Source organism: Monodelphis domestica, chromosome 2 (genome assembly GCF_027887165.1).
Source record: "Monodelphis domestica isolate mMonDom1 chromosome 2, mMonDom1.pri, whole genome shotgun sequence".
NCBI lineage: Eukaryota > Metazoa > Chordata > Mammalia > Didelphimorphia > Didelphidae > Monodelphis > Monodelphis domestica.
The window spans coordinates 498,595,530-498,612,725 of record NC_077228.1 but is presented as its reverse complement, the minus strand read 5'-3'; the positions used below and the strand labels follow the sequence as shown (position 1 = coordinate 498,612,725).

The following is a 17,196-nucleotide window of genomic DNA, read 5'->3' as shown; positions in this document are numbered from 1 at the left end:
GCTTTTTTATTTTAAGGTTTTACGTTTTGTTCTTACATTATGAACATTTATGGATTACTCCTCCTTGATGAAAGGTCTCTTGTAACAGTTAAATTAGATTAACAATCCTCTGACTTCATCTTGATGTTCAGGCAATATTTCATGCACTACTCTTGGCTGTTTAGTCAATCAAGACAATTATAAAATCATCCCCACCCACCCTCAAAGTCCCTTGCTCCCTTTTGATTTGGGCGACTTGCCCTAATACTGTGCAACTCTTGACCCCACCCCACATCTACTTTCTTGATTTCTGCTTCATACATCCATTCAATACACTCTATTTACTAAGCCCTGAACACTTCCTAGCTGTGTGATCGTGGACAAGTCACCTCTGATTGGCTGACAAAATGATTCCACTGAATCTACTGGAGAAGGAAATGGCAAACCACCCCAGTAACCCTATCTCTTCGTTCACTATGGTCCATTGGATCATGAAGAGGTGGGTATAAGCTGAACAATAAAATAACAAGCACCCAAGCAACAAGGAAGGAAGGAAGGAAGGAAGGAAGGAAGGAAGGAAGGAAGGAAGGAAGGAAGGAAGGAAGGAAGGGAGGGAGGAAGGAAGGAAGGAAGGAAGGAAGGAAGGAAGGAAGGAATGAAGGGAGGGAGGGAGGAAGGAAGGAAGGAAGGAAGGAAGGAAGGAAGGAAGGAAGGAAGGAAGGAAGGAAGGAAGGAAGGAAGGAAGGAAGGAAAGAAGGAAGGAAGGAAGGAAGGAAGGAAGGAAGGAAGGAAGGAAGGAAGGAAGGAAAGAAGGAAGGAAGGAAGGAAGGAAGGAAGGAAGGAAGGAAGGAAGGAAGGAAGGAAGGAAGGAAGGAACGAAAGGAGGGAGGGAGGGAAGGAGGAAGGGAGGGAGGGAGGGAGGGAGGGAGGAAGGAAGGAAGGAAGGAAGGGAGAAATAAAACAGATCATGACATTCAGGAACTGAAATACTATTGGGGGAAAGCAATATTCATCTTGTAAATGTACAGGAGTTACAAAGCAGATCTAAAATAATTTATGGAGGGCAAGGCATTAGAAATTGGGAGTATCTGGACAAACTTCCAGTAGAAGATGACACTTGAGTTGAGTTCTGTATGAAACAAGGGATTGTACAAGGATGAGGTGAGCAAGGCTAGAGAATGATCTTTACAAAGGCTTATAAGAGGGATTGTCACATATAGGGCACAGCAAGCAGACCAGGCACCTGAAAGGGACATCCAGAGAGGAATATGAAAGAATCCTAGAACAGTAAACTAAAGTCAGATAGCAAAAGACTTTTAATGCAAAAGGAAAGGAATATGTGTATTATCCTCCTTCTCCAACTCTTCTTCAAGATAAGGAAGTTGAGGTAAATGGGGTTAAGTGATTTGCCCAAGGTCATATGGCTAGTAAGAGTCTGAGTTCAGATTTGAATTTAGGAAGATGAGTCTTCTATCTACTACTATATCTACTGCACCACTTCACTACCTCCATTGAAGTAAGTGCCTTCCAACCTTGAGATTCTTTGATTGAATGACCACCTTGCTGTAAAATCCAATGGCTTTTTCTCCATTTCATCTCTTTGATCTTTGCAACCTTTGATACTGCAGACCACCCTCTTCTTTTTCTTATATTCTTTTTCTTGGCTTTTTGAGCTCGTGATCCTGATTTCTCAAGCTATTTCTCTCATCCTTTCTTCTCTGGCCTCTTTACTCCCCCACACATGTGCTGAGCTCATTGGACAAGGAAATGTAGACCTATAGAAGTAGGATTGTATAGGATGAATGGAAGCAGTAAGAAGTTTCTCCTGAGATGAGCTCATTGGAAATCATACCCCTGCTGGCTGTGAGGAGTAATCATAGTTGCCAAGGGACAACTGGGGAAGGAGCTTTCTTGTTATGAAGAAGAGAAAAATGAAATGAAAACTTTGGCTTTGAAATGAAACAAAATGTTCTTTCTGGGAAACAATCTGCATCCCAGTGGAGCATCTTGGAAGTTCTGGGCCCAGATGGAGATAAAGGAGGAAGCATAGGATAGCAATGGGAGGAGCTGTGAGGGACAAAGCAGGAGGGACCTAGACTCTGGATGTGTTGGTGAATCAGTATCTTTAGGGCAACACAGCTTACTCCAATCTTCCCATGGATACATAGATGTCCCATATTCACCAAACCCTGGACTCGTGCATGGTCTGGTAAACCAAGTGCTAGACTTGGAATTAGGGGGTGAACTGACTTGGATTCCTGCCTCCAATCCTCACTTGCTATGTAATGTCAACATGGAAATCTAGAAATCCCCAGTTCTAAGGGAAGTAGAAACTCCAGGTTTTGACCTTGTCACAGAAGATTTCCCCCTGAGGGAAGGTCCCTCTTCACCAGACAATAGACATCCACTTCAGGTGGGAGGCAGATCCCATCCGAAGTCAAGTAGCTCTTTTGCCTCCAGAAGCCTTTCCCAGTATATCACAAAGCTTGTGAGACTGACTCACTACCTACTGCACCAAAGCTGAAGTGGATGTTAATTTGTCTGGTGAAGTGGGACCTTCCCTCAGGGGGAAATCTTTTGTGACAAGGTCAAAACCTGGGGCTTCTACCCTCAAACTAAATAAATTGGGGACTTCCAGATTTCCATGTTGACAATAACCATGGGCAGATTCCCCCACCTCCACCCTCAGCCTCAGTCTTCTCATCTGTATAATGGGAATGATAGTATCTGCATTACCTATTTCACAAGTTGTTATAAAGCAAATGAAATTTTATGTACGTGTGTGTGTATAAAGCTTTCAACCAACCATAAGACTATAAGCAAATGTTATTTATTATTAGAATATCATAGACTTGGTGGCTCAGTGGATAGAGAGCCAGGCCTGAAGTTGGGATATCTTGGGTTCAAATCAATCCACAGACACTTCCTAGCTGTATGGCCCTGGGAAAGTCACTTAAACACCCATTGCCTGACACTTACCGCTTTTCTGCTTTAGAACCAATGCATAGGATTGAGTCTTAAACAGAAGATGAGGGTTAAAAAAAAAAAAAGATCACAGACTTTAGAGCTAAAAGAGACATTCATGGTCCTTTATTCCAAACCCCTCATTTTACAGATTGGGAGATTGAGTCTTGTCCTTTCCTGGCCTCTAATTGCCCTACCAGGATCTGAAACCCAAACCCTTGTAGACTCAATTAACCTGTGTCTATATTTAGAGAAACCAGGAGTGGTAAATTCACATCCAAGAGCAGAGCTCCTCAGAGGACACAAGAGTCCCTGGACACCTGCCCTAACTGGCCAGTTCCACTCCTAACAAGTTTTGTGTTGAGAATGTAGTTGGCTTACCTGGAGCATAAACGAAGCTGCATCGCCCTCTGGTGTCCCTTCTGCATCCCACAGCCCTGCCTGGCAAACAAAATGGTACTCTGCTCAAAAAAAATTGTCCTGTAATGATCCAGCTGCTTATCAGGATTTCATTGTGCTTTCATTTCAGAAATGTTTGAAGATTTTGTGTGTATTTGTGTATTTGTGTTTAAAGTGCTAAAAGAATTATAGGCTCCAAAGCTAAAAGGGATCCTAAAATTCATCTCCTCCAACCTCATCATTTTTTTTCCAAATGAGGAAACTGAGTCCCAGAGAAGAGGAAGTGACTTGTCTAAGGTCATACATCTAGAAAGTGACAGTTCTAAGATTTGAAAACAAAGTCTCTGGCTCAGTCTCCTTTTCATACTTCTTTCCAATTTCTATACTACTAGTTTGGCCACAAAAGCAAATAAATACAGAATTTGAATTTCATTCTTCCTGGTTCCAGGCTTAGCTTTCTTTCATTCCATGAATTCTGTCTTTCAAATATCTTGGGCTAAAAATTGGCTCATTGAAAAACTCACATACACACTCACACACATATACACACTCTCTTTTGAAAAAAAAATTAAACCAGGAGAAACTAGTTTTTTGTTTTTTTTTTCTTAATTCTCTGGTGTCTGAGGTTGTAGTGCTGTGTGGCTCTGGGAGGAGTGGAGAAGGTCCTTTACTGCCAACTACCCTTTCCTTGAACCTACAAAGATGGTTTTGACTGATAGCATTGTTTGGAATCCAAGGCTGTTTTTGCCTATAGAAAAACTGTAGTCACAACAAACAGGAAAATCAATTTCCAAAATACCCTTAAGGAATGGGCTAGAGCCTCCTCCAGCTCCTCCTCCCCCAGCTCCTCCTCCCCCAGCTCCTCCTCCCCATGAATTTCCCAAGGGCAATTCTCCTAGTTTGGGCTTCTCCTAGACTTCTTTAAATCCTCTACTGATGCCCTGCCACACAGATTTCTGAGTCAATTGGAATTAGCTCTGGAGGAGCTAAGATAGGGGTTTGGGTCAAAACAATTTTTCAAAAAAAATCTGTGGGGAGCAGCTGGGTAGCTCAGTGGATTGAGAGTCAGGCCTAGACATGGGAGGTCTTAGGTTCAAATCTGGCCTCAGACACTTCCCAGCTGTGTGACCCTGGGCAAGTATTGATTCCAAGACAGAAGGTAAGGGTTTTATTAAAAAAAATAAATCTTTCATAAGTGGATACTTTCCTCCACTAATTCAGATGTCATCTACTCGCTTTCCTGTTCATATTCCTTCCTGAGCTACTATAATTATACATATAGAAATCCTGAGACCTCTGAAATAAGTTAATTGTTTTTTAAATGAAGAATTTGATACCATACCTACTCAATTTATAGAAATATTCTGTTATTTATCACAGTTGTTTGGAGTTGGAATGGGTCACAAAGGTCATCCAGTCCAACCTGACCAGGAATTCCCTCTACATCATTTTGGACCAGTTGTTACAGACCTCTAGGGAAGGGAAGACTGTCATGGAATACTAAAAAAGTCCCTAGGCATAGAGCCAGATGATGTGGGTTCCAATAATTTATTTTCTATGTGACCTTGGACGAGTAATAACTTCTTTGTGTCTCAGTTTCCTCATCTATGAAATGGATATGAGGATACTTGCTGCCCTGTGCCTGCCTCACAGGTTGTTGGGAAGATCAAATGAGATGATGGTGCTGTGGGGAGCTTGAAGTGAACCCCCTGGGTTTGGGAAGGGTATCCCTTGCAAGAATGCACGACTCCAAAACTTAGCTTAAGAATAAAAAGAGAAATTTAGTAATTTAGAAGGTAATGCTGAATCCAGCCAGGACAGCATAGTTGGAAAGTTTCCTCCTAGAGGGCATCAATTCTGGGGTCTTTATACTCTTTACATCAGTGAAGGTGTGGTTTCAGAGTGGTGTGCAGAAGCACCCATAGGGGATGACCCTCATAGTTTAGGGGACAAATAGATGCCTTAGATACAACCAGATGATATCAAGGCATTCCCTGGAAGTGTATCTTTATGTCCATCTCAAAACATAAAGTGTGACCCAAGGAGGATAATCTTCTCAGGGTCTTCTGTAAGTAGTTATCAGATGTTTAGGGTTTGTAGTGTTGATTTGGAGAAAAACACAGAACTATTAAATAGTCAGAAAAACCAAGTCTTTAATCAGGAAAGGGATGCGCTACAATCCTTAGGCCTCCACACAGAGTCAGAGGCTCAAAACCCACATAGAGTTGAAGGCTCTGGCACTCTGGCCACAGGATCCCTGGGAGAGATCACCATGTGAGATGATGGCTCTAAGGAGAAAAATAATTTGGGGAACTTATATGAACTGAGAGACAGGGAAATATGACTGATTGGCATTACCATGACTACAAAGAAATGGGAATGTTCAAACTGCACTGACAGACTTGGGAAAGGAACCATAGCCAGAGGCTGGGCTACCAGGGAGAGGCTGATACTTTACAATGTATACAAAAGGGAAACATTCAGACAAGGGTTGGGCTGCCTGGGAGAGGACTTTGATACAATGGGATATCTTCTAAAACTAAAAGGGTATTTAGTATATGCTTAAATTAAGCCCCACCTAATCTGGGATAATCAAGTACTTCAGGGTCTGTTATTCAGTCTGATATGGCAAGTCTGAGACTTTCCTGGAGGCAAATTCTCAGGGGAGCAGGGGCAAAATTGGGGTCTCCAGTTTTCAAGCTAACTAAACTTGGGGTTTCTAGATTTCAAGTTGACATCCCCCCCCTTGTGGTCAAGGCTTAATGCCTTTGACCACACAAAAGAATAAGTGGGTGTTGCTTAAGAGAGTTTGACCCTGTTACTAAAGGTGGAAAACTTTGGGGTACAAGTATAGACAACTGGCATTTGGGGGCATTCCCCAAATGCTTGGCACATTAACAAAGGAACAGAAAGCAGGCAGTCTGCTTCTGTTATGATGGGATTTGGGGTGAGGAAAGAACAATGGGGAACATTAAAATAAAATCAAATTTATTTGTTGGAAGAGTAGGAAGGAACAGAGGTTTTAGGGATAACTATACTTATATTTATCGTAAAAGCTAAACTTTATAAACTAGCTAAACTATCTTATTAAGCTAAGCATTAACTTTCCAACATCCAAGTCTTACACCAGGAGTCCAATCAAATAGGGCCAGGATCTTCAATTGGTAGATGTCCAAGTAGTCCAGACATCTTCTTATTGATGCTACCAGCAGCCAGATCCAGGAAACCTCTTTCCTTGATGGTCTCAGGAGAAAAATCCTCTTCAAGCCTTAGGTCCTTCCAGGAGAGCAGACTATGAGATGAAGCAAACATTGGGCATAGAATTTTCCCAGATCCCAAGGCCCAGGCTCCCATGTGATCCTTAGTCACATGCTCCTGTCAATCATTCTCTAAGGTTTGCATCTCTCAGTTTTTGCAACAGTTTTTGCAAACCTTTCATCCTTTATCACACTTCTAACAAAGTTAGTAGTAGTAGTCTCTCAGTAACCGAAGATGACGATTGTCTTTATGCATTTTTGGGCACAAAGACACTTGTGCATGAAGATTTAAGTGGAAAAGTCGATGCACAGAGATAGTCCCACTCTCTCGGCGTTGGAAGCCTCGGTCCATTGGCACAAAAAGTTGTTACACCTGGAGACTTCCTCAGCTACATTGGATGGCCATGTCGTCTTTTGTGCTCCAACACGCCCTAAGCACTCCACAGTGCCTTGCTGTATCGCCATCTCAGCTGTTGAACCTTCTTGTTGGTTTCTTCCGCCTGTTCCACCGAAACAGTCTTCACATGCTGGGTAAGCAAAGCCCTAGTTCACCAGGGGTCGATGACAACCCTGTGGCTACCCTCACAAGGTTTAGCCAGCCTGTCGCAGCCATTGCCCTAACAAAGGTATAACAAACAAAACACTACCTCATTTCCCCAAAGTCTTTTAGTCTTTCAAATGGGTGCTGATGAAGACATCAATGTACTCTCCTTTGCAGATCTCTCTTTTGGGTAGACAACGTCCTTGCTGCAAGAGAAAACAGGAGAAAACCATAAACCTTCAATAAGACTTGAATAACTCCCAGTGATTTTGCTTGCTATTTCATATGGGATTAAAATATGCCGCTAATTTTTGGTCTGCTTTAAAATGTCAGCAGTCCTTAAAAATACTTGCCACTTTTGTTTAGATCAATTATTAAAAGCAATCTCATTAGCTAGTTCTTAACACCTTCTTATTAATTCTATCAGAATATTTTATATCAATTACAAAAATATGTAAGCTATATGCTTAATCATAAAAAAAGATTGTTTTACTCTATACCAAGGTAATCTTATTAAACAACAATAAAAATAAGTACAAACTAAACTATAGAAATATATAAGCAAAAATAAAATCCATATCGAAGTTTTATCAGGGCTTTTGAATCTGAAGATGGCCCCTCTCACTGTTAGTGGCAAAATAAAAATATCAGTAAAATTCTAATTAAGTATCCTATTAAAAACATCAATGGAGACAAGAAACAGAATACTTATCTGGTTCCAATAGTCCTTGGGAAGCTTGGTGAAGTCTTTCTTCTGTAGCTATGAGGTTCCCTGAAGAGATGTTTTTGGTAGCTTCTTTCCTTCAGGTTCTAGGCTGTAAAAATCTTGCATAGATTTTGGCTCCCTGATAAGTGGCTGGGATAATAGTTAGGTCTCCAGGGACTCTGATTGAATTATCTTTCAACAAGAAATCTAGCAAAATTAACCTTAATAAATTCTAAAATAAACATTAATAAATTAATAAACATTAATAAATTAATAAACAAAAATAAATTCTATTAATAAAAAAAAAACTTCAACCACACTCCCAAAATGGGGTGATAAATAAAATGTAGCTTTTTTCAACTCTCAATTGCTAAGGTCAGGTTGGTCAGTATGACCTCATGGCTCAAGTGTCCTATCCAGAGGATTGTCAGTGCTGTAGTCTTCTGAGCCCACCAGAAGAAATTGTCCCAAGAACTCCCCTTTACCCTGTATTCTTCAGTGGGATAAGGGGTTAGGGAATTCTGGTATAAAAATACATGGAACTCCAGGAAGCCCAAAGTATATGCTCCAAAGTTGATATAGGGACTAAGGCAGGATGTAGTTAAAACTACTGACTTAAAAGATTCTTCAGGTGACCACTCTGGTGTATAAAATGGGGTGCTGACCTGAGAAGTTAGGGGGGCCATATGGTGACCACAGATGAATCTGTACCTTGAATGGGGCACAAATAGATCTATCTATGAATTTTAGCATTTGGGTAGCATTAATTCCCCATTCAGAGGAACTATTGTAGGATGCTAACCTATTGGGTCTGATGCCAGCCTTGAGTAAAGTTTTTAGCATAGTGTGGTTGTTTGGAAAGGGGGTTAGGGTGGAGAACTTCTTGAAGCTATCCCTGGGAGTTTGGTTGGTTTCATTGGGATACCCATATATATATTGTTACTGCTATCATGAAGGTGGCAAGATCCTCAGAGCAATTTCTACATAGTGTATGAGTCATATTAAAAGGAAAAGGGTTAGTGTTCCAACTCTTATCAAAGCACTTATACCAGAAGGGCTCTAGGTTAACCCACCCATCCTTGATGAATACTGTCCCAGTGTGCTAGGCTTGGGCATATTCTATAAAAGTGAGAGGCTGTCCTGTGAGAAAGCAAGTAGCATCCTCTAAGGTATTTCATAGGGAAGTAGCCAAAACTGGAGTGGATGTAAATCTCCTGGAAGCCTCAAAGGCACTGAGACCATGGGCTAGAGGTCTGGGACTTTTTCCACTTGTGGGGTGGGGGGGCAGGGTGTTTCATACAAATCCAACAGTCAGAGGAACCTGCTTTTGCTACTGCTTCCCCAAGTTGAATCAAGGAATTATCTGTCCAGCTGGCTGGGTATGCATACTTTAAAACAAAAAGAAGACCCAGAATGTGAGGAGAGGAATAAGTCATGGGTCAGGTAGTTAAGAGTTAAAGTAACAAAAGTAATAAGAGAGATTAAGATAACAGGGAGAGAGGGGGAGGGGATACTTATTCCAAAGTGCCCTTCTGTAGGTTTTTCCTGCAGCAACAGAGGAATTTGAGATCTTCCACTGGCTCACAAGAATAGGTGTCTTCTTCTCCCCCTCTACCAACTGTTTAGGATTTAATACAAGAGGCATGAGTCCATGTATTCTGTACCTCCAGTTTGACAGTATTGGGGGTGGATAGGATAATTTGATAGGGACCCTCCCATCGAGGTATTAGCTGGGTTTGATCCTTCTGTTCTCCAGATTTTCAGGTAGACCAAGTCTCTTGTTTAGGCGGGGTGTGTGAATTCCTCTCTATCCTCCTTTGAAGTTTTGGGGAGAGTCTGATTGGTGTATTCCCTTAGAGCTTGATGAATGGGACCAACTTGCTTAGAGAATCGCATAACACTATGGATTTCTGTATCTAAAAAAAATCAGAGGTTAAGAAAGGTTTCCCATACAGGAAATCAAATAGACTTAGCCCTAGATTTACTGAGGGAGCTATCCAAATTCTGGTCAGTGCAATTGGGAGGGCCTGGATCCAAACAATCTTTGCCTCCTCACAAAGTTTGGTGAGGGCTCTTTTTAGGGTCTGATTTATAAATTCTGATTTCCCTGAAGATTGGGGGTGCTAGGCTGAGTGTAGATGATAAGTAATGCCCAGTGCCTTGGCAACCATCTGTGTGATTTGTGCAATAAAGATGGGATCATTATCACTATGGAGTGTTCTAGGATTAGGGTCAGAGCAGGCAATGGAGTGGTTTCTGCAGCCCTTTTGGTGGTTAGGTCTGCCCCATGGTTCCCTTGGGCTATGTTGGAGTCCAGAGCTTGGACTGTGCATAACAGCGATCTGCCTTGGTAGTGTGACTGACTCAAGTAAGCTCAGGATTTCCTTCCTGTGCTTTAAGGGAGTCTTCTTGGAGGTTAGTAAACCTCTTTCTTTCCATTCAGCCTCATGGGTGTGTAGAACATGGAAAGCATATCTTGAGTCAGTATAGATGTTAGCCTTTTTCCTTTTAGCTAGCTGTAACCCTCTTGTGAGGGCAATCAGCTCTGCTTTTTGCACTGAAGTCCCAGGGGGAAGCCCTTTTGCATCCGGGCTATCTCAGATACCACTGAGTACCCTGCTTTCCTAATCCCATTTTCCATAAAAGATGCCCCATCTGTGAACCAGACCATGTCTGGGTTAGGTAATGGACTATCTTTAAGGTCTGGTCAGCTTGAAAAGTCTATAGTCTATAAATCCCTCACAGTCATGGGGGGTGGGGGTGGGGTCTTTTGGAAGAGGGAGTAGGGGAGTTGGGTTCAGCATCCTGCTAACCCTTAGGATGAGGTAGGGTGTGTTTAGCAAAAGAGTTCTGTATTTTGTAAGGCAGCCCCCTGTGATCCATCTGTGGCCTCTAGTTTCAGAATGTTGAAGACCCTATGAGGGGTCAGAATTTCTAATATTTAGCCCAGAGTTAGCTTAGATGCTTCTTTTGCCATGAGGACAGTGGCTGAAACAGCTCTCAAGCATGATGGCCACCCTTGGCTGACCAAACCCAATCATTTGAAGAAGTATGCTACTGGGCAGAGGTCAGGTCCCAGGTATTGTGCTAAAACCCCTATGGCAAATTGCTTTTTCTCATCCACAAACCAGAAAAACAACTTTTTGAGGTCTGGAATCCCTAAGACAGGGGCTGAGGAGAGCCTTGATTCTAAAAGTGAAAATGCTCATTCCTGATCACCCTCCCCCCCAAATCCAGGGGTTCCAAATCAGGTCCCTTTGTGGCCTCATAGAGAGGTTTCACAATGATTCCAAAATTTAGGATCCAAATGTGGCAAAACTCTGTCATACCCAGAAAATTTCAGGGCTCTCTTTTTTTGTGGAGGGAATAGGTATGGACAGGATAGCCTGTTTCAGGTCTCTGGTCAGAGAGTGAGAATTTGGGATGTGTTCCATATAAGTTACAGACAGAGATTAGTTGGGATATAGAGGCAGAGACTTTGCAACCCCATTTTCCTAGGAAGTTTAGAGTAGAAATTGTATCTGTAATAGAAGCAGCCTTCGATGGCCTAGCTATCAAAATGTCATTGACATATTTTAAGATTGAGCTACTTGTGAGTTTTAGGACCCTGAGATCTTTGCTGAGGGCATTCCCAAAGTAATGGGGACTGTCCTTTAGACCCTGTAGAAGGACACACCACATGATTTTGTGGGGTTGGAGGTTTGAGGGGAAGACCCACTCAAATGCAAAGAGGAATATGCACTCTGGGTGCAGGGGGATGCAAAAGAAATCATCTTTCAAGTCAATGGTAGAAAAACATTGAGAATTTCCTGGTATCTGAGCCAAACTGGTTTATGGGTTAGAGACAATGGGGTGGAAAGAAATTATTTCTTCATTTGCATGTCTAAAATCTTGGACCATACACCAAGCCCCATTTCTTTTTTTTTGCTGAGAGGAGGGTTGAATTACAAGGTGAAGAACAATTCTCCAATAGGTCATGGGCTAGGAATTTATCAGTGAGAGGTTGTAATCCCTTTCTGGCCTCTGGGCATATAGGGTATTGCTTTCTTTGTGGATAAGGAGAATTGGGTTTAAGGTGAACCATTACTGGGGTTGCATGAAAGACTCACCCAGGAATGTTTTGATCCTAGACTATGGGAAGCACTTTCTCCCAGATCTCTGATGATATTGTTGAGGGTTTCGGCAAGGGAGTGGCTAATCACAATGGGGAAGATAGAGTTGAGATAAGGGAGAATTGAAAGCCTAGCTTCTTCATGATATCCCTGTCCAGTGAGGGGCATGGGGAGAAGGGAATAACCAAAAATACATGTTGAAATAATTTGTCTTCATGGGCACAGGCTAGGGGTGCCATTTCTCTACATCTAAGTATCTTCCCACCAACTCCAATTATCCTGTGCTGTGATAAAATTGTAGGACCATGGTGAAATATAAGAACCAAGTAAGTAGTTCCCATGTCAATTAGAAAGGTTACTTACCTTTCTAAGGTCACTTACCTTAAGTCCACCTTACCTTCAGCCTTGAGAGAGACCCTGGGTTCATCCATGGTGACAGAAAATGGGAGCGAGCTGGCTCCAGGGCATGTCTGTTCTGAGTATTCAGGAGACTTGAGGGTAGGGAGATGCTTCTTGGTTTGCTGAGGTTCTGCTCTAGTGGGGCACTGGCATTTCAAGTGTCCCCGTTGCCAACAAGCTAGGCATGTAGTCAAGGACAGTCCTTCCTTTGAAGGACAGTTCTGTGACCAATTCCCATTCCATCCACAAGCATAGCAAGAACCCTTTAGCCTCTGCCCATGGGTTAGGGAGGTGAGGGCAGCTGTAAGCAGTTTCTCATAGGCCTGTCCTTCTGTTTCCACAAGGTCCCTGTTGTGAACAACCTTAAAAGCGGCATCTATTAATTGGTTCACTGGAATCTGGGGTCCCAGATCCATCTTCTGCAGTTTTGGCTTGATGTCTGGTGCTGACTGTCCTATAGAATGGAGGTGTAAGACAATTGCCCCTTCATCACACTCTGGATGGGCATTTGTATATTTTTTCACAGCTTTGACAAATCGGGACACGAAAAGAGCAGGATTTTCTTCTTTCCTCTGAGTAACCTCTTTAAGTTTGTAATAGTTCACTTGCTTTCTGATTCCTTTCTGCATGGCTTCGAAGAGGCAATCAATCATATGGTCCCTTCCACGTCTGTGTCTCTCATTCTGATAATCCCACCCAGGATCCTGCCCTGGCACAGCTGTGGCACCAGGGATTCCCACCCATATGCTGCTTTGAGCCTTCTCATCTCCTATTCCTATAGCCAAATTCCAGATCCTCTTTTTCTCATCTGGAGTAAAACAATTAGAAATAATAATATTCAAATCTGCCCAGGACAGGTCAAATTGTAGGGTAAGTGATTTAAACCCTTCAATGAACTTGGTGTGGTTTTCTGAGTAGCAGTCTAATTTCTCCTTAATATAGGCTAAATCTGTCATAGAAAAAGGCACATGTAGTGGAATTGTCCCATTTTGTGAAGGTACTTCCCTCTCAGGGAGCAGACAAGCCCTATTGCCATAACTCAGTCCACACTGGGTGTGAAGAGGGCTTGGGTGGGGGATGGAAGAGATGGGAATATCAGGCAGTGGGGGATATAAAAGAATGTTACGATAGGGAGTGATTTGGGGGATGGGAGTGGTCCCAGGCTCTGAATCCAGAGAGTAAGGTGGGGGTTTGGGAGCCAAGGGGTGAGGAGAGGAAACAGCTGAACCCAGAAGAGAAGATCCTGAAGTGGATGTTGTTTCTGTGGAGGCTGAGGAGGAGGGAGGCTTTGGTTGTACCTCAGCCAATGGAGCAATCCTCATAAAGGCTATATCATCTAGAACATCTTCCTGAGAACTTTCTCCACTGGGGGTCAGCAAGGGCACAGTAAGGCACATCCTACAGGTCTTCCTAAGGTCTGGGTTCCGACTAAGTTTAGTGAAGGCTGAAATATAGGGAATATCTGTCCATTTCCCTTCCCTCCTGCAGAACAAATCCAATTGACAGATGGTATTATAATTCAGGGTACCATGAATAGGCCAAACCTCTTGCTTATCAAGGGTGTAATGTGGCCATTCAACATTACAAAAATAAATTAGTTTCTTTCTTCTCAAGCTGTCTAGAGTCAATTTTTTCCAATTTTTAAGTATGCACCCCAAAGGGGAATCTCGAGGTATGCTCTGTCTCTGTCCCATTTAGATGAGGAATGGCCAATTGCTTACCAAGAGTCAACAACTGTGCATCCACAGAGGTTGCCTGACTTGTATCACTAGCTCAGCACTGAGGTGAGTCTCCTCTAAATTAGAATGTCTTCTAATATTGAAACAGCGGACGATAGGCCCCAAATCCAGCAGCCTGACTGACCTCTGAGGTCAATGGGAGAGAGAGCAAAAGAGGTCCCACAAAGATGTCACCCCTCAAAAATGGGGTGTTTCAGGAGTCCAAGAAGAGCCGCTTCCTACCTGAGAAGCTGTATTCTTGTGGATCATCCGGGGTACAGGAGCAGCTTTCCCAAGAACCAAACACGTTAGATGCCAAATGTTGTAGGGGGACTTGAGGCAAAGCACCTGAGTTTCGGAAGGGTACCCTTTCCAAGAATACAAGGATCCACAGCTTAGCTTAAAAATAAAAAAAATAAATTTATTAGTTTATTAGGTAATGTTGAATCTGGCCAGGAAGACAGCATAGATGATATCAAGGCATAGCCTGGAGGTGTATCTCTATGTCCATCTCAAAACCTAAAGGATAATCCAAAGAAGATAATCCTCTCAAGGTATAATGTTAGTAATTATCAGATGTTTAGGGTTAGTAGTCACAAGGATGTAAGGGAACAAAGAATTTTCCTGCTTACAGTTTGACCTGAAACACTTCTATAATTTGGGGGTACAATGTTCCATGCCAATCAGAAGCATCATGAAACATTCCATAAATTTCATCTATTCCTACTAATTCTTAGGGCAGGCCATTATTGGTAAGAGCCATTATCATTGCCTTCCAAGGCAGTATGGTACAGTCAAAGTGACTGATCAACCATTTACCATATATGTGACTTTAAGCTAGTAATTTCCTTTCTCTAAGCTTTTATTTTTTCATTGGTAAAATAAGGAATTAGACTCAATGTCATCTCAGGTCCCATTTAGCTGACTTCCTCAGCTCAGTGGATAGAATGCCAGTCTTGGAGTAAGGAAGGCTTATCTTCCTCAGTTCAAATCTGACTTCAGATACTTATTAGCCATGTAACCCTCAACAAATCATTGAACTCTATTTGCCTCAGTTTCCTTATCTGCCTCATCCTAATATGCCTCAGTTTTCTCATCTGAAGAAGCACATGGCAAATCACTCTAGTGTCTTTGCTAAGAAAAGCCCAAATTGGCTCAAAACTAGTCAGACATGACTGTAATGACTGATGTTAAACTTTGGGGATAAAAATAGAAGCATAAAAAATAGTCCTTGCCCTCAAGAAGCTTATATTCTAATGAGGAAGACAGCATTTAAAAGGATACCTGAAAAGGAGAGTAGAGGGTGCCCAATATGTGAGTATGATGGAGTTGGGATTTTAGCTGGTAAGAAATGAAGAGATGATTGTCCTGGATACGCTTCTTAAATGGAGGTTCTGTGAGGAGCCACCTATAAGGAGGAGCTTTGGGTGGAGAGCACTGCTGTGGTATGAATTCCAGGGCTAAAGAGGTTTCTGGGGCATAGTGGAGAAGTTTGGAGGAGTTCAGTAAGAAATGAAGAGACTATGGTGATTATACTTTAGGATAATGAGGCACTTGGGGAAGTTGCCCTTAGTGTAAGGGGGTGTGTTTTGCCTAAGTAGGTTATGTGTCTCCACACATAACCTACTAACTAGATATGACTGGCAGGGAGGCATGAAGAGATATATTTAGAGTCTCTGACCTCACCCTTCTCCAAAGGTGACTGATTCCTGCCAGGAGGGGAACAAGAGATTGGGACCAGAGACTAGCCACTTTATTCACCTCAGAGAAAGGGGGTACCAAGCTAGAATTATATATATCTACTCCCCTAAATATTGTGAGCCTAGAGAAATCATTTTTTGGTTCATATTGAGCTCCTGATCATTATCCCTTAATCCCTTGGGAGTGTCCCTGAACTATATATATAAAATTTAACCTCTGTTGAAAATGGAATCGATTCTTATTCATTATTGGTATTGGTACTACCAATAATTGTCACTTGTGAAAACAGGCTCTTGAGGTTGACCGTTGAGGGAAATGGCTGCTCAAGCAGTTGAAGGAAAACTCCTGCTTAGGCCAGTTATATATATATATATATATATATATATATATATATATATATATATAAACTATTTATTATGACTATTAAATTAAAAAAAGACAAAAGTAAAAGGAAATAAGTATTGATAAGAAATTCCCTAGTAACTAATAATTCTACATAAATTCCCAACCCAATTCTTTGCCTCATGGAAAGCCTTCTTGATCACTAATAGTGATCCTGCTTACCCTATACAATGTGGGTTTTTAAATTAATAATCAATAACTAAGTATTTTATTTTAAAAAATTTTATTAATAATAACTCAAGTAAAAGTAAGTACCTGAACTCAGCACCCTCTCAAGTAAAGAGAGTATGGGAGGAGTTACAGTTCACTTAAATACCATCATGCAAAATGCGAGGATGCAGGAAAAGGGAAAAGGATTCTAGGTAATACAGAAAGGAACTTTGGGTAGTGTATTTTTAGGGGTTCAAGAATTTCTAACTACACATCCCTCCCTGTGATCCTGCTGGGGAAACCAGTCTTCCCAAAAGGATCATGGAAACACAACTAACTTATAAATTTGCAATAGTTTGTGGATAAAAGGGGAAAAAAGAACAAAATCAATGATTACAAGGTTGACAAAAAGCCAATTTCGGGGCAGTCCCCTTTAGCATAAGAGTATACATTCAAAACAAAGGCATTTCAACCCCCCATAGTTCAATTCACATCCCAAAGTTCACTCTGGATCTTCTGGTGTAGCATGTGGTCTCTGCAGGCATTTTCATGGAGTCTTCTGACAGCAGAAGAATGAAGACATATCAGAGAACAGATTCCCAAAGAGAGATGAAGATGTGATCTTCAGTATTGTTATGCCAACCTCTATTTTCCCCCAAAATCTGTCCTGGGAGGTAGCAAGTTTCTTATCCTAAAATTGCTCAAATTTAAATCAAAGTTCAAACAATAATATCAACCCTCCTGTGGTGAATAATAATACATTTCCCCTTGAGGAAGATAGATGGATACACATAGAAATCACACAGGGATATGTAGTTGAGTTATGAGGCATATGAATCAATTTGCAAAAGAAAATCCAAAATATAAA

General features: G+C 41.8%; 1 protein-coding gene across 2 annotated transcripts; it reads right to left on the bottom strand.

Annotated features, from left to right (window-relative positions):
* Nucleotides 1-5,499: 5,499 nt before the first annotated feature.
* LOC130457528 (uncharacterized) lies at nt 5,500-15,474 on the bottom strand. 2 transcript variants are annotated; one of them, XR_008916817.1, is made up of 3 exons: nt 15,360-15,474; nt 7,247-14,474; nt 5,500-7,126 (listed from the first exon to the last, which is right to left on the bottom strand). XR_008916817.1 is itself a non-coding variant. In XM_056819437.1 (2 exons), the coding sequence occupies exon 2, from the start codon at nt 14,049-14,051 to the stop codon at nt 12,336-12,338; it is 1,716 nt and encodes a 571-aa protein (XP_056675415.1). In that variant the 5' UTR covers nt 14,052-14,474; nt 15,360-15,474; the 3' UTR covers nt 5,500-12,335. The 2 variants fall into 2 exon arrangements, 1 of the variants encoding a protein (XP_056675415.1); XM_056819437.1 differs by having other exon boundaries at nt 5,500-14,474.
* Nucleotides 15,475-17,196: the final 1,722 nt, after the last annotated feature.